This window comes from Varanus komodoensis, unplaced genomic scaffold (assembly GCF_004798865.1).
Source record: "Varanus komodoensis strain SLA01 unplaced genomic scaffold, ASM479886v1 scaffold6_4, whole genome shotgun sequence".
Lineage (NCBI taxonomy): Eukaryota > Metazoa > Chordata > Lepidosauria > Squamata > Varanidae > Varanus > Varanus komodoensis.
The window spans coordinates 483,312-506,099 of record NW_025336347.1 but is presented as its reverse complement, the minus strand read 5'-3'; the positions used below and the strand labels follow the sequence as shown (position 1 = coordinate 506,099).

General features: G+C 41.6%; 1 protein-coding gene across 11 annotated transcripts in view; it reads right to left on the bottom strand.

Annotated features, from left to right (window-relative positions):
• Positions 1-22,324, bottom strand: part of RAD18 (RAD18 E3 ubiquitin protein ligase) — a 121,150-nt gene extending 98,826 nt beyond the window's left edge. For all 11 annotated transcript variants that reach the window (XR_006416789.1, XM_044451971.1, XM_044451975.1 and 8 more), the window contains exons 1-4: positions 22,215-22,324; positions 21,041-21,122; positions 12,965-13,026; positions 11,624-11,694 (exon numbers count right to left, since the gene is read on the bottom strand). Coding sequence is in view for 10 of the 11 variants with exons in the window: in XM_044451971.1 (XP_044307906.1) it covers positions 11,624-11,694; positions 12,965-13,026; positions 21,041-21,122; positions 22,215-22,265 (266 nt within the window). In the remaining variant the exon portion in view is untranslated. The remainder of the gene's footprint in view (positions 1-11,623; positions 11,695-12,964; positions 13,027-21,040; positions 21,123-22,214) is intronic.
• Positions 22,325-22,788: the final 464 nt, after the last annotated feature.

The following is a 22,788-nucleotide window of genomic DNA, read 5'->3' as shown; positions in this document are numbered from 1 at the left end:
CCCACCCCCTCACCGGGCCGCACCCCCTGCCAGCACCACCGTGGCGGCCCACACCGCCAGCACCTTTCAACTGGCCCCCTTCTGAAAAAGTTTGAGGACCCCTGGTCTACAAGTTCCATCATTCCTCCCAAGTGACTGTACTAGCTTAGACTGATAGGAGTAGTAAAGCCAAAACATGCAGAGAACTACAAGTTGCCCATATCTGCAGTAAGGAATTTCAAAAGCATCACACCAATTGAATTCTACCGCACAAATGACTTCAAGTCAGAGTTCAAATTGTTTACATGTTTAGTCATTTTTCACAGCAAGCAAAAGAGAAATTTCATATGCAAATACTACTGACTGTGAAGAACCTAAATGGTCAAATCACAACATGGGAAGGAAAAGGAGATGGTTTGGGCTGTGAAAACACATTAACACTTGAGTAGAAGCTATGCTTCATATAACTTAGGAACACAAGCAAACTCTCCAGGATGCTTTCTCCTAATAACTCTAAAACATCTATCCATCTCAAAAGAGGAAGAAAAATAATTCTTATTTTTAAATTAAAACAAGTTAAAACAAAGATGTTTTAGAAGCTGTCCCCATCTCTCACGCATGCATTATTCTCAACAAGTTCTTGTGAAAATGCTTCTGGATTCCATAAAGTAACATGAAAACCATTTCTTGGTTCTAAATTAAGGAAACACAGAGTATTTTACTCCACTCCTCCCAGTATTCAAGGCAGAGAACAGTAAAGGAATAGCTTGGAGATTCTAACTTTTAAGAAGTATAGCTACTGAGACAGGAAAAAGGAAATGCTTTATATTCAAAATCTGAATCTATCATCCAACACTGAAAAAGAGAACCTATATGTTCTCTATTGACTGACATACTTAGTATTGCCACGCAAAATGTATTATTACATTTGTATGCCGCCCCATAGCCTGTCTAAGCCCAGCATCTTTTTCATTGTTTCAAAAAAGTGTCAAGACTTTCAGGAAGACCTGTTATACTTTTCTTAAATTAAAATTCTTCAGGATAGGAGCCTTCTAATAAGAGGGCTTCTTCCTCCTCTTTCTGAAATCACTGAAACTTCATTTCATGGTCCACCGCCTTAGATTTATTTCCTCAAGGTATATTCCTTGAGAGAACAACATTGCAACTTGCCATGTCAAAACTCTTTATATTTACAGATCAGAGGTAGGAAAAACCACATTATGGCTGCTATCATAATCTTGCTGTGACAGGCCTGCTACCTAGAAGACAGACACTTATATATTATCATTTAAGAAAAGGGAAAATTAATTTTATTTATTATACTTCTTTTCTACCTTTTTCCTGCATGGAACTAAAAGCAGTTCATATAAACTTTCTCTGCCCCCACTTCATTCTCACAACTTCCCTGTGAGGTAGGTTAGACTGAAAGTTAGTGACTGATCCAAAGTCATTCAATGAGCTTCATGGGAACTTGAACAAGAATCTCCTAAGTACTAGTCTAAAACTTCAACCACGACAGTACAGTTCAGTGTCAAAAACAGAGGGAATCCCAAACTTCGAGAGCCCAAAGAAACAGGTGACATGAATTTTCAAAGTCACAAGAGAGAGGAATGGTACTGTGGAAACTGATGCAAATCAAAAAATAGAAGAGCAGACTATTTTCTTGAATCAGTATCTTTTAAGTTCCAACTCTTTTTAAACTATACTTTTTTTCAGGGAGAGATCCAGGTAAAAAATACTTTATTCTTAGATGAATCAAGTCACATTTCAAATTATTACTTTTTAAAAAGAACACAGTGAGAGAGAGAGAGAGAGAGAGAGAGAGAGAGAATTTGTTTTGCTTTATTATGTTTCAAAAAACAATTATATTGCAAGTACACAAATTGCCAGTGTAACAATGTAACAATTTTTACTCCCTATGATAGTCCTCAGAAGAAACACTACATAGTTTGAAAATGAGTTGGGACTCAAGAATATTTTCCTGGATCAATACATATTTACCACCTTGTCTGCATTTTTAAAGAACTTTTAAAGAACTTGTTTCACATAGAAAGGCTACAAGTTTAGTAGGACTGTCGGAATACAAGACTGAGTCATCCAATGAAGAAATCACATTTGAGAAAGCAAAAAGGAAAAACCAGTCAATAGTAACACAGTTCACCAATCCAACTGGAAGGAAATGTCTAATTACAATCAGTTTCTTAAGAAAATCCATTCCTGCTGTAAATCTACATGGACTTAAGAGCCATTCCTTACAGGATGTTCATTGCCAGGCAGTTTCAATTACCTGGCAGTCACTTCTCAACAAGCCATGCTCGTGCTAGCTATCTTTTCATGTGATTCAACCCAAGAAACAGGGTCCCTTGCTATTCTTACACAATACTATTCATCACTCGGAGTGACTCTCAACAACTCCAGAGTTCCTTGATCTTCCTTAGAAAGACTCAAATATCATCATTACCACTATTATTTATTATACAGCTGCATCCAGTGATGAAACAATAGAGGCTTCACCTGAACAAAAACCAGAGAAAAGATGTTTGTAAACGCCTCCTTCTTCCTGCAGCCCTTGTACCAACTTCTACTCTTTCAAATAGCTTCTGAAACCTGTGCAGCAGATGGGAGCTTACAAGGGGAAGGAAGAATGAGCAAAACCCACCTCTTCTTCCACTCATGTGAGCCTCTGCTAGATTGTAAGCAGAGAGACACAAATGGATGTAATCCATTATATAGTACCATGATTTATTTGAACCAGACATGCAACCAAAGTGGGGCTTCAAATAAGTTCACAAAGGAGTGCTCCTGCACAACAACTCCTAAGTACAGGGAATGTGCTGGCTTCTTAAATGAGCAAAGAAGGTGCGCCTTTTGTCATCAGTCCCATACTAATAAAACTCCCCTCCCACTGAAATGAGAATACTTGTTTCTCAGGCAGAGCTGTTCATTTTCACTCAGCCTAAATTTATATACCTTTCAAAGCAGCAGAGGTGCCTAAGGCCTATCAAGTTGTGAAAAGAACATTCAAAATTACAGGAACCACTTCAGAACTACATCCAGCTCCTTGCCAGATGAACTCATCCACTTCGTTTCTTACCAGAAAGCCTCAGAGTTACGTATTTATTTGTGACTTTTGGTTTCTTGTGTAACTGCTCTCTCCCATTCAGCAGGACATTATCTTGAGAAATGGATGACCCCAAGGCTAGGCTGCTATTATAAAAGCAATGACATCATGTTCTCCCAATGGTTTGCCTATTAATTTAAAAAAGTTGTATCAATTAAAAATGATTAAATTTAGCAGATTCTCTAAAAGACTGAGGTTTCTCAAACTAAGGATCACAGGTAAAAGCACTGGTAGGATTGCCTACTTTGCTTAAAATAAGGCCACTTATTTCCAATTTTCATTATCATTACATTATCACTGAAGCCAACTTACACAAAAAGGCAGCTTGAGGAAAGTTGACTTTGAGACAAAAATCACTCAAGGAAAAAATAGATTTTCTGCACACACCCCTATGGGAGCTTGAAAAATAGAGAAAAGCTATACACAGCTGTTTGTAATAACAGTTTGGCTTTTACGAAATGCCCCGAAAAGTGGAACTATACATACAGGCCATGTTCATGATTACCATCTTTGGAACAAGGGAGGATTTTAAACCAATTTCAAATCCCAGCTTAAGATCCTGGCATGTTTCATAGTTTTCAGATTTGGATTGAATGGGAAACTATGGTTAATGCACAGTTTTCTAGCTTGGTTGTTCAAGCAATGAAGGAAGGAACAAAGTGGCTACATGCATGGGCATGCATTTGGCGTATTAAAGTAAACAATACTGTCTAAATGTAGCCTGTAGGTATAGTCCATGGGTCCTCAAACTACGGCCCGGGAGCTGGATTCGGCCCTCCATGCCCATTTGGACCCGCTGCGCCCACTGCCATCCACTTCGCCCCACGTACAGGGAGGCAGCGGTTTGCTCATTTGGAGAAACGATCTCCAAGCAAGCAAGCCATTGCCTCGTGCGCCTGCCTCGTGGCACGTGCCCTCCCACACCTCGCCTTGCCCCACGTGTGCCCACGCCTCGCCTCCCCTCATCCTGCCCACGCCTCAGCACATGAGCCTGCGTGCACCACCCCTGTCCCCTCGCCGGCCTGCACACACCGCCGGCACCACCTTTCCGGCCCGCGAACAGCCCCGGCACCTTTCAGCTGGCCCCCTGGTGGAAAAGTTTGAGGATCCCTGGTATAGTCCTATGGTCCTTTTTATGCAAAGCTACTGAGACAGGAAAATAGAAAAAGGAAATGCTTTACACGCAAAATCTGAATCTATCACCCATCACTGAAAAAGAGAACCTATATGTTCTCTATTTACCAACGTATTTAGTATCACCAAGCAAAATTTATTACTATATTTGTACGCCGCCCATTAGCCTGAGGGCTCTCTAAGCAGCTTACAATGAGGGTAAAAACAGTCAGCATAAATATATAAAACCATAAATAGAATAAAACTATAAAATTCAATATGCAATATAAAATCCAATTAGTATGATATATAAGGCAGGAGCCATAGTTTTCAATGCAGGCAGCACATATATCAAATGATAATAAAATAAAGATGATTTACTAAAGACAAGTGTTAAATTAAAACATCTTTACCTGACAGCAAAAGTTCAACAGTGAGGATGCCAAACACACTTCCTTAGGAAGACTGTTCCATAAGCAAGATGCAAAACTGAAAAGGCCCTTCTTCTCTCCATCTCTCCCTTTACTTCATTAGTGGGTGGCTCATGGAAAAGGCCCCCACTTCAGATTTTAAAGGTCTGGTAGGATATATGGAGAAAGGCATACCTGTCTGTATGGATAAAGGCTCCATTTTTCCTGCAGTGGGTCTGAAAACAGGATCTGAGAAGCCTTCCATTTTCCTGTTGCTACAGATGTGCAAAACTATAGCAAATCTAGATAGCATACTAAAAAGCAAAGACATCACCTTGCCGACAAAAGTTCCTATAGTCGAAGCTATGGTTTTCCCAGTTGCAATGTATGGCTGTGAGAGATGGACCATAAGGAACTCTGAGCGCCAATGAATTGACAGTTTTGAATTGTGGTGGTGGAGGAGACTCCTGAGAGTCCCTTAGACTGCTATGAGATCAAATCAGTCAATCCTAAAGGAAATTAACCCTGAATGTTCTCTAGAAGGACAGATACTGAAGCTGAAGCTCAAATACTTTGGCCACCTAATGAGAAGGAAGGGCTCATTGGAAAAGACCCTGATGCTGGGAATGATTGAAGGCAAAAGGAGAAGGGGACAGCAGAGGCTGAGCTAGCTGGATGGGGTCACTGGGGAGGTGGGTGTGCGGTTGGGAGGACTACAGGGGATGGTGGAGGACAGGAGAGCCTGGTGTGCTGTGGCCCATGGGGTTGCAAAGAGTAGGGCATGACTTTGTAACTGAACAAGACAAGACAGATGTGCAGACTTCAAGGACATTTCAACCTCTGGGCTTCATAGGAAGAGTATAAACTCTGGCTATTAAAGAATGGCATCCTTTAATTTTAGTGCATGTTCATCCCAATTAATGGACAGCTGAAGACTGCCTTTAGTCCATTGCCAATTAATTGCCAATTGCAAGCTAATGATGATCAAAACCAAGCTGTTAGTCTTGGAAATCTTGGAATGATTAGCAGTGAATGTAGCTTAACCTGCTCAAAACACAATAGCAATGACAAGCATTTTTATAATTCAACTTCAAACCTCAGTAGAAAAGAAGACTAATATCTATTTCCATTGGCTACTTGGTTAGTACAATACCCTAAGGATAAGATCAGCATCAAGTCAATTGCAATGTAATTATCAGACTGAGACACAGTTGAGTAAAAAGAAAAATAAATCAGGGAGTTGCAAACCTGAAATGAAATTTAGAGTAAGCTACAGACAACCTGCACTCCACAGCTTCCCTGCAATGTTGCTTCCAAAGCACTTGGTCTTTCTGCCTCTGTTAATGTTGATCCATTCCTTGCTTTGCCAGACAAAGCAAGGGGTTGCTAAGAGAAAGACTGGCGAAGACACATTTGCCTGGCACATCTTGAGGGAGAAGCAGCATGGTGGTGGCAAAAGCTCTTAAAGCAGCTGCTGAATTCATTCCCAAAAAGGATCATCTTCCAGAAGGTCTGCAACTCTGCCAAGAAACTGGAGTTTGCTCTGCTATGGGAAAAGAGAGCTTATAATAGCGCAGGTTTTTTTTTTCCCATTATTACGCTACTTGTTTATGGTCACAGACCAGAAAATTAATACACACATAAAATAGCGATACAAATTGGAACACAGTTAAAACAGGTACAAGTTACACAACATTTTCAGTCAAGCGGGTGACTGCATTTTTCCTTATCTGCAGCTATGAAAAATTTGGCAACATTTCCAGTAACAGGTTCTGTCCCTTAAACAGATAGCAAAGTAGAAGAATGATTCTCATGCAGACCATTTATCAGTGGTTTAATCAGTTTGTCTCTGCATTGCCTATAAAAGATGCAATATAAGAGAACACATTCTACTGTTTCTACTACTCTAGCACCACAAGAACATACCCATTCATTAACTAGGATATTATTAAATTGCCCTTTTAATGGAGCCGATGGTAACACATTAAACAGGCAAGAGTGAATGCTCTTCTGAATTTGGAATAGTCAGTGCATACAGATATGGGGCTGGAATAAATCCATCATTATAGCAGTTCTTACAGTTAAGATGAAATAGTGAGGAATAAGATTTATTAGCAGCAGTTCTCAAATGTTGAAGACTCAGGTCTGTTAATCTTTGAACAACAAGAAAGGAGGACTTCTGCAGCCCACAACTGCCCAGTAAGTACTTTTGCAGAGAAATCTATCCTATGTAGCTTCTTACATTTCTCTCATCCATCAGTTCACATACATATATGAAAGCAGTAGAGACTGCTTTCTAGCAGCTACCAGGAGCTGCTAGAAAATGTTAACATTGCCACTATTTAAAGCAGGGGTCTCAAACTCGCGGCCCGCGGGCCAATTGCCGGACGGACGGGGCACGGGGGAGGGGCCCTGTGGCCTTCAAAGTGCACCGGCGCCCGGGCCGGCCTCCAGGAGCGACGCGGGATGAGCGGCCCACCACCATTTTTGTGGAATACTTGATGCGGCCCAGCCTCACCCAGACTCTACTTCCAGCGGCCCCCAGGTAAGCTGAGTGTGAGACCCCTGATTTAAAGGCTTCAATCCATGCCTTATACTCAACAGTCTGAATCCCCATTTCCAGATAAATGGCTGCATTCTGCACAAAGGGAGGAAGGCCCAGGAGCTTCCTAAGCAAGCAGACTGGGCTTTTTCCATTTGGGCATGAAATCCCAACATCCAAGTAGGGATGCCATAAGTAAGCTGGGTCAAGGTCTTTGCTTTTTAAATTTGTATTGCACAGGGGATATAATGTCCACCTGGAGTTAAAAAAAGAATCTTAAGAATTGCTACTGATTGAAGTTTGCTGATTCAGTTGCTTGTCTACATTATTCAGACCGAAGTGCTGTATTCGCATTTGTATACCTAGATAGTTTATATGGGAAACTTGGTTAATGATACTGCCATTTAAATTTCTCTAGCTGTAGAGAACACCAAGCCTTCAGACTTATTCTAATGGATGCTCAGGCTGTTCATGGAGTTAATAGATTTCTACCAGAAATGGAGATACACTTCTCTGCCAAATGAGCCATGGCTAACACACTGCAATAGTCCAAAGTTGAACAGCCAACTTCAAACCTGGTCTGTTCCTCATCTATTATACAATTAACTTCCATCAAGATTAAAATGTCCCCTTTGCTGTTTAACATCTACATGAAACCGCTGGGAGAGGTCATCAGGAGGTGTGGGCTGCGGAATCATCAGTACGCTGATGATACCCAGCTCTACCTCTCGTTTTCCACCAATCCAGGTGAGGCAGTGGCTGTGCTGAACCGGTGCCTGGCCAAGGTAATGGGCTGGATGAGGGCCAATAAACTGAAGCTCAGTCCAGACAAGATGGAGGTCCTGTTGGTTGGTGGATCGGGCTTCGGAGAGGGTGGATTTGACCTAGTCCTGAATGGGGTTGCACTCCCTCTTAGGGACAAGGTCCACAGCTTGGGAGTGCTCCTCGACCCGGAGCTTTCATTGGAAGCTCAGGTGACAGCAGTGGTGAGGAGCGCTTTCCTTCAGCTTCGGCTGATCCATCAGCTGCGCCCCTACCTGGAGTACGACTGCCTGGCGACGGTGACACACGTGCTGGTGACTTCCCGCCTTGACTTCTGTAACGCGCTTTACGTGGGGCTACCCTTGAAGACGGTCCGGATACTTCAATTGGTTCAAAATAGAGCTGCCAGGCTGCTGACGGGGATGGGGCATTATGTTCACATGACTCCAGTCCTCTGTCAGCTTCACTGGCTTCCCATTGAAGTCCGGGCCCAATTCAAGGTGTTGGTGATGACCTATAAAGCCCTAAACGGCTTGGGTCCTGGTTACCTGAAGGAGCGCTTACATCCATGTATGCCCGGCCACCCCTTGAGATCTGCAGGAGAGGCCCTTCTCCGGGAACCGTCTGTGAAAGAAATTAGGAGCGTAGGTACTCGGAGGAGGGCTTTCTCTGCGGTGGCGCCTAATCTATGGAATGCGCTCCCCAGAGAGGTCCGCCTGGCGCTGTCGTTATTTGTTTTTCGGCACCAGGCAAAGACCTTTTTATTTAAGTGTCATTTTAATTGTTAACAATATCTGCTTATTTATCTGGCCAGGGCGACTTCTTTTATATTGTTATTTATTTTATATTGTTAATTTTATATTGTTATTTGTGTATTTTATTGCATTTTCTTTTGTGTTGTGAGCCGCCCCAAGGCTTCGGCAAGGGGCGGCATAGAAATGTTTTAATAAATAAATAAAATCTTATGTTTTAAGTACCTTGCATAAAGTTTCCCAATGACTGAAAGAAGGCTGATAGGCCGATAATTGGCAGGATTAGTCCTGTCACCATTTTCATAGATGGGAACTGTGATAGCGTCACTTCAGCTATCAGAAATCCTCCCAGAGGTATTAATATAAGTAAACAATAGAGAAGCTCAGCATTCTGGGTTTGATTTTAAAAGATCAGGTAGGACAAAATCTGGGCCAGGCACTTTACCAGACTTCAGTATGACAATCAAATCAATAATGTCACTGTGAGTGACAGGTTGCTATTCAGGAACATCAGACAACAATCAGAGGCCATACAAGGAAAAAGAATTAGAGTCCTGCAGTGTTGCAGAAAAATGTATTTCTAAATGTGAGTGGGAAAGACAACAGGCAGGATATTCATGTTGTTCTGACACAACTCCTATTACAGGTTGTCAATTATCCTTCTTTTGTACAGCACATAAAAAGATGGGGTTTATTACTAACTCTATTCTTTTGGCTTATTAAAAGTTTATATTGTTTCAACTTATAACAATGCTGGTAAACATTTGTCTGCATTAACTCAACATGCAGAATAAACCTGCCTAATCTTATTCTTAGACAGTCTATATTTATTGCCAAACAACCTTTTGTTTCTACAATATTTATTACCAACCAGGGAACTCTCTGCCACTAGAGTCCTCTGTATTATACAGATTAATATCTCATACCGAAACAGCTTTTTACATCAGTAGAAGCTAAAAATGTCATGATATAGTTGCAGATCAACAGGGGATGCTATGAATGAGTCAGATGTACTCTAAAATTCTTATTGTCCACTTGATCCCTCTCACACAAGGGGGCAGGGAAGAAAGAAAATGGAATGAAGAATGGGTAAATGGACTTTAGTTCAATTAATGTCACTGTTCGTACAATTATCAGCATTAATGCCTTAATAGCTCTCCTGAAAGACTGATAGACAAGCACATAGTCAACAACGCTGTTCCCTAGCACTGAGCTAAAGGTGAACTCACCCAGCATATCACCTAGAGTACTTCCATTCAAGATAATTTTCGTGTCAGTGTCTTAAAAGTGCTAACTGCACGCCAGCTAAGTTTTGGATGACATCCTCAGAATGTCTGGTATACAGAAAGCATCCTATCATATGGTTAATTCATTGAAGATGTTGAGATTCCACTAGTGAACTGTCATCAGGGCCCACCAGCCATAAGGACTTCAATAGAACAAAATGTAAAAGGACGTATCTCCTCTCTACTGTTCCACACAAGCAAAAAGCAGTACAGATAGAGATGTGATTGCCAGGGGGCAGGGGGAAGAGTAAGAAGGAGGAAAACAATTAAGGGTTTTCTGCGGCAACTCAGCATCTGCAGTCAAATCCATTTGAGAGAGCAAGGCCTGGTGCAGTAGCACCAGCTGGTACTGGCTGTCACCACCAAGCGTGAACAAAGCCAGTTCCTCAGTTCTCAAGCACGCTGTGTCCCTTGTGAAGGATCCCACCAAGGTCCTTTGTGTTGCGTTTCTTTCTGCCTATCTGTGTCCTTTCAGAGCACAGCTAGATTGCAGATTGTATTCAGCATTCTGCCTACAACCTGGGTGTTGAGACTGTGCAGCAAGACCCCAAGATGTGGCACATCCCTTGTGATCCCTCCCTCTTTAAACCCCAAAGTATATAGCCTGGATGAAAACGGGGTAAAAGATTTATTAAGGATTCAGAAAAGGTACAGAATACAAAATGTTTGGTCAGATGCCGTGCACATACCAATAAGCAGTTCAAGTGATGAATCAGTATAAAGGACAAACAAAAAAAGGAAAATACAATCTAGCTAGCACAGCCCAGTGCAAACGGTATGCTTGGTTCCTTGAAGACCCACAATGTCCATGGCAAGGTTCTCCTGGTAACTGTGTTAGATCTTTCCCTGGAGCCTGCAGGGAAACACTTGTGCAATTTTTCCTTTCCCTGTCTCCTCTACTTCCTGATGGACTTGTTCATAGCACCCAGACTGCAAAAGAAAGGCTCCAAGATACTTCTTCAGTAGCGTGTATCTCCTCTGGTCCCTCCCAGTTTGGCAGGGTAGAGATTCCAGGAGAATCTCTTATTTTTCTCTGCTGACTGTCTGGAAATGGCTTGCCCCCATGTGGACTCCAGGGGATTCCTAATGCTCAGGCACCAGGATGATTTGATCACCCATAGTTTTACTAAGAGGTAGCACTTGGCATACAGAATGCCTCTACCAGGCCATATGCATTGCAATACCAGCATCACTTAAGCAGAGATCTACAGTTGTTAACAAAAAGAGGAGGGGTTTTTCTCCTCTTGGGCCTGGGAAAGATGCAGTCAGTATAGACTGGCTGAGCAGACACTCCAGGCCAACCATAGCAGTTTTTTCTATTTTTCCCAAAGATACAGAGAAAATTGAAAGGTTATTTCCCCATTTTTCCTGGGGCTTTTAAAGTTTTTTCCAAGTCTTCACACCTCTAAGTATAGAACACACACCTTCCCTTCTCCTCAGACAGGAAGCAGCCTTATACCATATTGGCTTCTTTGTCCGTGCAGCCCAATCTTATATCTAGGGATTGGCAGAACCTCTTTAAGAGCCGGAATCCTCTTTCATTGCACAGAATTTGGGGTTTTAAACTTCAAGATATAGCACAGCTTGGACTGCAGTTCCAAATGGGAGGTGACTCTCATCTTCATTCTCATTCTGAAATGTACAAAATTGTGCAGTACCTTGCAGAATTAAAGGTTTGTACCAGCTCATCTAATATCCGGTTATTTTTCAGGTCAGGTCCTGTAGCCGCCTAGAACACAACAGAAAATGTTCAAGCATTCTTCTATTTCTACTCAAACTTTCTGTATTTAAAAGGAAAACATAAAACTAAGATATATACCATCTATCCTGAAAATACTGAAGTAACTATAACAGGCATCTGTATTGAAAATCTTTGAAATGTTACATAAGGTTAAGTCCATGTTATAAAATAATAATGCATCCCAGGGAAAGTTATAAACTCTTTGATTTCAAGCAATTCTTTGTTTTATCATAGCTGCAGCTAGATTTCAGAATACAAAAGCACATAGTAGAGAACAGTAACAATGTAAAGCTACAAATAGGAGTGGGGAGAAACAGAACACAGAACAAAAGCAGAAATAAGATTATTTGCTCCAGATACATACACAAAATATGCATGAAAGAACAGCAATGGGAAGTTGTAGAGCATGAAGACATTCAACTCTCAGAAGTCTATAATGTCATTCATGCCTTTAGGATCAAGGTTTGATGGGCAGCCATCTTCCCAAAGGTTATCAAAACCTTTGCTGCAGTTAGCATTCCAGGCAAGCCATTGTTTGAAGCAGCACACGAGGGCCCAACAAGCTTAAAGTTTGAAATCCACTAATGCTAATATGGACTAATCCTAAAAAGGGCTCATAAAGTTGACTGTCCAGCAAGATACTGAAGGTCAACATGCTGCACATATATCATACTAGAAGCTTCATTCTCTATATACAAAACATTACCCCACGTCTACTACAGTCCCAGAGAAGAAAACTGTTTGGATACCTTTTGAATATTAGTGGTTTAGAGGCTACATGAAGCGACTTGAAACCTAGAAGATCTAGGCAGCCATGAAGTCAGGTGTGGAACTTGGAAATTTGGGGGCAAAGTTATATTTCTACGGGAGAATTCAGGCAAGTATCCACTATCTGTAAAAAGGCCCCTACCTCATATTGCTGGGGTGAGAACAAATTTAAGCTAAAACATATACTTTGAAAATTAAATATCGTGTAAGTATGTAACAATAACAGAGAGAGCCTAGAATTGGCATCTGCACAGGATAAGCCAAAATACAAGGATTTCTCAAAAGGGAATGCCCTAGAGAACTGCAGGGTCCCACACATCAATGAAGATAAAGTACTGAATGATATCTGCCTAGTGTTCCACCTAAACTTCCAAAATACTAAAGCCAGGCACACACTGGGATAGTATGAGCTTGTGATCTCCAAGTTTTTTCATTATGTACAATGGCATTTGTTTAAACAGTAACAGTAAAACAGGAGTTTAACACTTACCACACAACATGTAGGACACTGAGGTTTGTAGGACAGAGACCTGCGAATGCAAAGGGAACAATCTGGAAGAAAAAACACAATACATAATTAGAACAGTGGCACTTTAGCAAAAGTACATTTTTTCCAGTTCACTTCAAGATGAAAAAACTAAAGTATACACTGCAAAAACCCATTCGATCAGCAGGATGTTTTTTTTTATTTTTGTGATCATCATTTTAATGGCAAACAAATATACCTCATAACAAGTCACTTCAAGAACTTGTATAAGGCAGTCTTGCAAGTAGCACAAAACTTTCATAGGCATATAATGCATCTAATTACTACCATACATACCATTGCATGACATAAAAAGCTGTAAGAAATGGTGTTTCTACTTTTCCATGCATTAGTCCTGCAGTAATGTATCTAATTCTTAAGCAACAATCAGTATTAAGCAATAGTTTAGAGTAAAGCTACATGAATTCTTACACTGATCTCTTATGCTGAATTCAGACTATATCCAAGAAAAGAGAGTACAAATAATTGCTGTTATAAAAACATATTTGTTGTTCTGTACTGTCTTTTTTATCTCTGACAAGCCTAGGAATGAAAGCTCTCCAAAATGTCAAGTCCTTTAAAGCCTTGCTCAGCTCTTGCAAACTCAAGATTTCCTTTATGGAATCAATCCACTTCATAGTTGGTCTTCCTCTCCCTTTGACTTTTCCAAGCATTATTGTTTTCTCTAGTGACTCTTGCCTTCTCATGATATGCCCAAATTATTTCAATAAAATTGTGTTTTAAAGTAAGTTAAAAATGAAACAGCCACATCAAAGTATATGTACATATACAAAAACTGAATCTATGACCCTCTTTCAAAACATAAGGAAAACTAGATACTTTAGGAAAGTATCTCTATTACATCTCTATTAGCAAGGTAACATGCATTACAAATAAAACTTCCTGAAACTCTGAATGTGTTAGAAGCATCAATAGCAAAATGCAACAATTTAAACGTGTTATAGTCAAAATCTCCCAAATCAACCATATTATAATACAGCAGCAGAATCAGAAATGCATGAGAAATGCATAACTCCAAACCAATATTTATGCTCATATTTCTATGATGCCTATATAAGATTAGCAGAAAAATAGGCTTACATTTTAAACCCTTCAATTGTCCCTAAAGTTTGTGACAGGAAAGCTTACTGATGCTCACAAACGAAGTCTGAGCAGGCCTTTTCCCACCTATGGCACTATGGTCCCTGTCTTTCACCTAGAGCATGGGTCTTCAAACTACGGCCTGCAGGATGGACCCGGCCCACCATGCCCATTTATCCGGCCCACACTGTGGCCCGTTGCCCGCCACACAGGCGGGGAGGCAGTGGCTTGCTCGTTCGGAGATGGTTTTGGACGCTGGAAGATCTCCAAGCGAGCAAGCCGCTGCGGTGCACACCCGACACTGCCTCATGCGTGCCCAACGCTGTCTCACTGGCCCATCGCCGCCTTTCAACTGGCCCTCTATTGACAAAGTTTGAGGACCCCTGACCTAGAGCATCCTCCATCATGTGCTTCTCTTTCTCTTACCAGGGAACCCCAAAACGTACCACGAGCTCTTTCAAAAAGATGCACCAACTACAGTGGTGCTTTCTAGTTACCTTTAGCAGCAAGGAGCAGCTTTTGCAGTTAGAATCTGTCAGGATCCTGAATTTTTAGAAAATGAACCAGAAACAGAAGAGGCCATGTTGAACAGTTGTACATTAACTGTTACGTTGACACTTAACATAACAGTTAAGTTGTTACACCATATGGTCATTTATTTCAAACACATTGTGTTAAAATCAATCCACTCCTCATTCAAGCAAGCACTGTGAGAAATGATGTGCTCCTCCATTTATGAACTTGCCAACCAGTTAATATTCCCTACAATGAAGGCAATTAGTCAGTGGGTCCATTACTGATGCACACTTGCTAATTCCTTGCTCCCTTATTGTATTGGTGTTGATGCAACTTTAAGAACTGCAATTAATCCATTTACTTCACCCTTTATGATGAATGCTCAGAAGCACTGGAGCCATTGACAAAGTTCCTGTTTAACACCTACACCGCTGATCAATTAAGTAGTCAGACAATGTTACATTATACAAAATGCCATATCTGAAAATCCATACCTGAAGGAAAATGTTGCAGCTGCATGAATATGAATCAGCTTAATTGGTCTGCCCAGCAAACCCTTGGAGAATAGAGACATTTTAGAACGTGACAGGACTGATTTATTTTATGTTCAATATTCATGTCCCAAAGGAGCTGGAATGCACCCAGAGATAAACACCAAAGCTGAACCAAAAGAACACTCTTCAACTTTACGCCTCATTTGTATTTGCAATGTCACTATAGCAGATCTCTGTCTGAAGAACTGTACCTACAAAACTAATTACAACACTCAAACTACTGAACTGCCAAGTACAAACATTCCACCCAGTATTTAGGAACATCCACCGCACTGCTTGCCAGGCAAAAGAAACCAAGACAAGAAACCTCCAGGCATTCAAAGCCAAGGCAAAACTACACCCGGATGCTAGCAATACCTCAGAAAATCTTAGCAAGAGCGGTTTTAGGCAGCTCATCATCAACTAAATGACATGTTTATCACAATGCCTCCATACAGATTTACGGTACATTAAGAAAGTTGTGTACAGTTCTAATTGCTCCCTCCCAAACATGCTACTATAAGAACAAGGGAAGGTACAGGAAGGAGGCAGTTAAAATGGAAATGAGAAAGTATTTTCTTTACAAGGAAATAATAAAACGTCCAGAAAAACATGTCTAAGCCTGAAGAACATTGAATAGGAAGTAAACAGCAGCATTATTTTCACAAGATCCTATAACTCCAGATCAAGTTGACAGGACTAAACTGATTGAATGAAATTTAATAGAGTGAAATAAGTTGACTTGAGGATTGATTCAGGACAAGCAAATATTTCATCACACAATGTGCAATTATCGTATTTTTCCATGTATAAGACGCTTTTTCTTTAAAACATTTACTTAAAAATGAAGGTGCATCTTATACGCTGGGGGGGGGAGACTAGTGTGCATGGGGGCAGCGAGCACGAGGCGGGGGCGCGAGCGGGGTGCGAAGTGGTGCGCGCAGGCAAGGGGGCAAACCGCATGGGGGAGGGGAGCAGCAAGGTGCTGCGGGGGGCGGCTAAGCAGCAGGTGGGGGCGGCACACAGGGGGGCGGCGAAGTGACATGCGGAAGGGCGGCAAAACGGCGTGCATGGCAGCAGCTTGTTATCTGGGAATAGCTAGAAAAAGTGGGGGGCATCCTATACATGGGGACGTCTTATAGACAGAAAAATATGGTAGGTCACAGAATTTATTGTCACAAAATTGACTAATGACTGTGGCTAAGCTGCTTTTACAAATGAGTATTTCATAAATGAGTATATACCAATAGATCCTCTTCATGGATCACTGCCTTGTCATGGCGAAGGGGCTTGCATAGCTCAATGAAGCTATGAGCTATGCCGTGCAGGGACACCCAAGACGGACAGATCATAGCAGAGAGCTCTGACAAAACGTGATCCACTGGAGAAGGAAATGGCAACCCACTCCAGTATCTTTGCCATGAAAACCCATGGACAGTACCAAAAGGCAAAAAGATATGACGCCAGAAGATGAGCCCCTCAGGTCGGAAGGTGTCCAATATGCTACTGGGGAAGAGCAGAAGGCTACTACTAGTAGCGCCAGAAAGAATGAAGCAACTGGGTCAAAGCCGAAAGGACACTCAGTTGCCGATGTATCTGGAGGTGAAAGGAAAGTCCGATGCTGCAAAGATCTATACTCCATAGGAACCTGGAATGTAAGATCCATGAATCAAGGCAAGCTGGATGTGATCAAACAAGAGATGACAAGACTGAACATTGACATCTTAGGAATCAGGGAACTAAAATAGACAGGAATGGGTGAATTTAATTCAGATGACCATCAGGTATACTACTGCAGGCAAGAATCCATCAGAAGAAATGGAGTAGCCTTCATAGTCAGTAAAAGAGTAGGAAAAGCAGTACTGGGATACAACCTCCAAAATGACAGAATGATCTCAGTTTGAATCCAAGGCAAACCATTCAACATCACAGTAGTCCAAGTCTATGCCCCAACCACTGGTGCTGAAGAGGCTGAAGTTGATTGGTTCTATGAAGGCCTACAACACCTTCTAGAATTACCTCCAAAAAATGATGTCCTTATCATCATGGGAGATTGGAATGCTAAAGTAGGAAGCCAAAAGATAACTGGAATAACAGGCAAGTTTGGTCTCGAAGTACAAAATGAAGCAGGGCACAGGCTGGTAGAATTTTGTCAAGAGAATACGATGGTCATAGCAAACACTCTTTTCCAACAACCCAAGAGACGACTCTACACATGGACATCACCAGACGGTCAACACAGAAATCAGATTGACTATGTGCTCTGCAGCCAAAGATGGAGAAGCTCTATACAGTCCGTAAAAACTAGACCAGGAGCTGACTGTGGCTCAGATCATGAGCTTCTCGTTGCAAAATTTAGGCTTAAATTGAAGAAAGTAGGGAAAAGCACTAGGCCACTCAGGTACGACCTAAATCATATCCCTGATGAATATACAGTAGAGGTGACAAATAGATTTAAGGAATTAGATCTGATACACAGAGTGCCTGAAGAACTATGGACGGAGGTTCGCAACATTGTACAAGAAGTAGCAACTAAAACCATCCAAAGAAAATGCAAGAAAGCAAAATGGCTGTCTGAGGAAGCTTTACAAATAGCTGCGGAGAAGGGAATCAAAAGGTAAGGGAGAAAGAGAAAGATACACCCAATTGAATGCAGAATTCCAGAGAATAGCTAGAAGAGATAAGAATGCCTTCTTAAACAAACAGTGCAAAGAAATAGGAGAAAACAATAGAATAGGGAGGACCAGAGATCTCTTCAAGAAAATTGGAGATATGAAGGGAACATTTCATGCAAAGATGGGCATGATAAACGACCAAAATGGCAGGGACCTAACAGAGGCAGAACAGATTAAGAAGAGGTGGCAAGATTACAAAGAAGAACTATACAAGAAAGAGCTTAACATCCCTGAAAACCACGATGGTGTGGTCACTGACCTCAAGCCAGACATCCTGGAATGTGAAGTCAAGTTGGCCTTAGGAAGTCTGAGCAACAACAAAGCTAGTGGAGGTGACAGTATTCCAGCTGAGCTATTCAAAATCTTAAAAGACAATGCAGTAAAAGTGCTACACTCAATCTGCCAGCAAACTTGGAAAACTCAACAGTGGCCACAGGATTGGAAAAGGTCAGTTTACATTCCCATCCCAAAGAAGGGCAATGCCAAAGAATGTTCAAACTACCACACCATTGTACTCACTTCGCATGCTAGCAAAGTTATGCTCAAAATCCTACAAGTTAGGCTCCAGCAGTATGTGGACCGCGAACTACCAGAAGTACAGGCAGGATTTTGAAGAGGAACTAGAGATCAAATTGCCAACATACGCTGGATCATGGAGAAATCTAGTAAGTTCCAGAGAAACATCTACTTCTGTTTCACTGACTATGCTAAAGCCTTTGATTGTGTGGATCACAACAAATTGTGGCAAGGTCGTAAAGAGATCGGAATACCGGACCATCTTATTTGTCTCTTGAGAAACCTATATGCAGGTCAAGAAGCAACAGTGAGAACTGGTCATGGAACCACTGATTGGTTCAAAATTGAGAAAGGAGTTCGGCAAGGTTGTATACTGTCGCCCTACCTATTTAACTTATATGCAGAGCACATCATGAGAAAGGCAGGGCTGGATGAATCACCAGTTGGAACTAAGATTGCTGGGAGAAATATCAACAACCTCAGATATGCAGATGATACCACTCTAATGGCAGAAAGTGAAGAGGAACTAAAGAGCCTCTTGATGTGGGTGAAGGAGGAGAGTGCATAAGCTGGCTTGAAACTCAGCATTAAGGAAACTAAGATCATGGCATCCAGTCCTCTCACTTCCTGGCAAATAGATGGGGAAGAAATGGAGGTAGTGACAGATTTTATTTCCCTGGGCTACAAGATCACCACAGATGGGGCCTGCAGCCAAGAATTTAAAGGACGCCTGCTCCTGGGCAGGAAAGCTATGGCAAATCTAGACAGCATACTAAAAAGCAGAGACATCACCCTGCCAACAAAAGTGCATATAGTCAAGGCTATGGTTTTCCCACTTGCAATGTATGGCTGTGAAAGCTGGACCATAAGGAAGGCTGAGCACCGAAGAATTGAGGCCTTTGAATTGTGGTGCTGGAGGAGACTCCTGCGAGTCCCTTGGACTGCAAGGCGATCAAACCGGTCAGTCCTAGAGGAGATCAACCCTGAATGCTCTTTAGAAGGCCAGATACTGAAGATGAAACTCAAATACTTTGGCCACCGAATGAGAAGGAAGGACTCCCTGGAGAAGAGCCTAATGTTGGGAACAACTGATGGCAAAAGAAAAAGGGGGCGGCAGAGGCTGAGGTGGCTAGAGGGAGTCACTGAAGCAGTTGGTGTGAGCTTGGGTGGACTCCGGGGGATGGTGGAGGACAGGAAGGCCTGGAGGAATGTTGTCCATGGGGTTGCGATGGGTCAGACACGACTTCTCGACTAACAACAACAACCAATAGATATTGGTCAAGATGCACCAGATAGAGTTTCCATGATTATAGGCTGCATCTCTACAGCTGCTGGACACAGGTGATTTCTCGGGTTCAGAGTCACTAGGACTAGAACTCAAGTCCTGGCCACTCTTCTGGAGGAATAGTACAGAGCTGATTTTCACAAATTCCTGCAGGCCCCAGAAAATCTCCTGTGTAGGGCCAAACACAAAAAGGGGATCACCTGACAAGGAGATTGCAGAGAAGCTGAAAAAATTCTTCTGTCTTCACTGCAAAGAACACAGAACAGATACATGTTCTGAACTAATGTTTTCAGGAGCGGAGTGATGAACTAGGGCATATAGTGGTGACGCAAGATGAACTTCTCAGCCCTAACAAACGGAAAGTTTATAAAGCTATCAGACCCATATGGTATCTATGCTAGAGTTCTTAGCAGACTCCAATACAATATTGCTCAGCTTCTTACAAAAATATGTAATATTTCCCTAAGATCAGCAGCTGTAGCAATGGACTGGAGAATGGCCAATGTAACACTAAAGCTTAAAAAGATATCTAAGGCAGATCCAAGAAGTTACTGTTCCATGTCAATTGGTTGAAAGTATTATTAATGATAAAATTAATTAGCATATAGAAGAACAAGCCCTGCTGAACAGGAATCAACATAGCTTCTGAAAAGATAAGGGCTGTCTCGCTAACCTTTCTGAGTGCCAATAAACATGTGGACTAGGTGATCTGATAGTGTTTACTTGGACTTCCACAAGGCTTTTGACAAGTCTCTCACCAAAGACCCTGGAACAAGCTTACTAATCATGGAATAAGAGTGGGGGTGTTCTTATGAATCTGTAACTAGTTAGGGGTATAAACAGTGGAGTCAACATAAGGTTCTGTACTAGGGCCGATGCTTTTCAATTTATTCATACATGATCTGGAATTTATGCTCCAATGGATCCAACAGTCTGGAACCATGAAGGGGCTAAGTTTGCTGATGATCACAAGCTATTTAGATAGTTAAAGCAAAAAAAGAATCCAAAGGGATATCTCCAAACTGGAAGAATGGGCATCAACATGGAAAATGCAGTTCAGTATAAGCAAAAGTAATGTATATTAGGGCATTTACTTCCTTCTATCCCTTCCACTGAAGAGTAGGCAGAGCTAGAAAGAGTAACCACTAATCCTAACAGCAGTCTAATCTCCTGCAGCTTGCATTCCAAAGATTCTCCTCCCTTGTTTTAAGTGTTACATGTTGAATCCGAGGAAAAGAAGCATAAAAATAAAACAACGAAGCATTGATAGAAAATATATGAATATAATAGTTGATTGGTTCAACTAAGTTGCTTTTATTTATTGTATTGGTAGCTTTGGTAGCTTCAACTGGAAAACTGGTTAACAATTCAAAAATGAAAAAGAAATGTGAGGGGGAACCACAAGTGTACTTACAGTTGTGTGAACACTGGGGAATGATCATAGCAATGTTGAAGTACTCAAAGCATATCCCACAACGCAATAAATTATCCACTTCCTGAAATGAATTATAAAAAATATTTTTGTAAATTTAGATTCAGTAACACAACACAAAATGGTAATTTTGAGAATACACCTGATAATTAAAAACACGAATTACTGATTGTATTTATTGTAACTCTTATCCAGTCTTTTCTTATGTATGCTGCCCTGGTATTCATTAGGATGAACAGACATTTAAAAACACTTTGAGGCTGCAATTCCATCTTCAGACAAAATTAAAAAAAATCCTGTAACTCCCAGCATTCCCCAGTCATACAGGAAAGTGTAGGATGCTTTTTCAATCTAAACATGTAGAGGATTGTGCACTTAATAACTACTATTGACAAAGCATACTCAAGTGCTATCATAATTTTAAATTATATTAATTTGTCATAATAAGTTGCTAAGCATTGTACTAAACAAAAAGATAGTCTCTTCAATTGCTTTTAATCCCACCTAATTCACAGTTAACTTTTATCTTGTGCTGCTTTTAATTTATTGTTTAATTTGCAGCTTCTAATCTTATATATTTATTGAAATTTTATTTGTATTTTTATTGTATGTCATTTAGAGAGCTATGAGGCATGCCTTTCCTTCTTCAGCTGTGCTGGACCGCAGCTCTTAGATGCCTAGCCAGCAGGTGAGGAATTATGGGAGTTGGAGTCCAGCACATCTGCATGACAGAAAGGGAAGACCAACATAGGATGGATAATAAATCCTCTGAATATATACATCTGCCATTTTGAATGACAAGAGATTTGAGAATAATAGACAGCAATCTTCTTCCATTTAACTATCTTAGAAAGAAATTTTTAAGAGGAGGCACAATCTGAGAACCTCCTATGTAGAAACACAACCTCCACTATTGAGAAGTTTGGGTTACAAGGAAAAGGTCTGCAGAAGCGACACAACGAAGGCTTGAGGCAGCATCAGAGATATGCCCTCCTGCTCTAGCGGCCCATACCCCCTAACCCAAAAGGTCTTGGGCTACCAATGACTCTTCAGCGAAGAGAACAAGGCATTCTGCGCATTCTCAGGGGTACTCTTCTGTACTGACAAGCCAGCTACTTAGCGATAGTGGCCCCCCTGCAAAATCAAGTCCCCTTACTTTCAGCGGGACGAGGTGCTCAGGCCACTGGGATTCAGCCGAGACAGCCATGTCGCCCAACCGCGGCCGCGAACTTGATTACCAGACTCCAAATCACCCGCGCCCTCGCTCTTCCCGGAACTTCCCGGAACCAACCAGACAGCAACACTCCCTTCCGGGACTATCGCTGAGGCTGTTGGGCAATGTAGTCCACCTTTTGGCCAAAGCACCAATAGAAGGCTACGTTCGAGACTACGAGGTCTTTTCTCTCTCTGCAGGGGAAGGAAGCCGCTTTTTTTTGGAAAATAAGGCGCCGTGTTTGTCTGGCTGAGACGTCATTTTATTATATAAAAAAGTTGCTGTTGTTCCTCTAAGCCTTCTCCAACCTTGTGCCCTCCGAGTGGGTTGTACTGCAATTCCTCAGACAGCATTTGAAATGGCAATCATTTTCTGGCGGAGTGCCACTGGCTAACATGCTTGCAAGAAAGAGCCTAGGAGAGCACGCTTTCCATGAGCTTTTGGCTACTTTCAGACTGAGGGCTCTCAGCACTGCCAGTCCAAAGGAATTGTACAGCTATTCAAAGTCTTCTTTGTT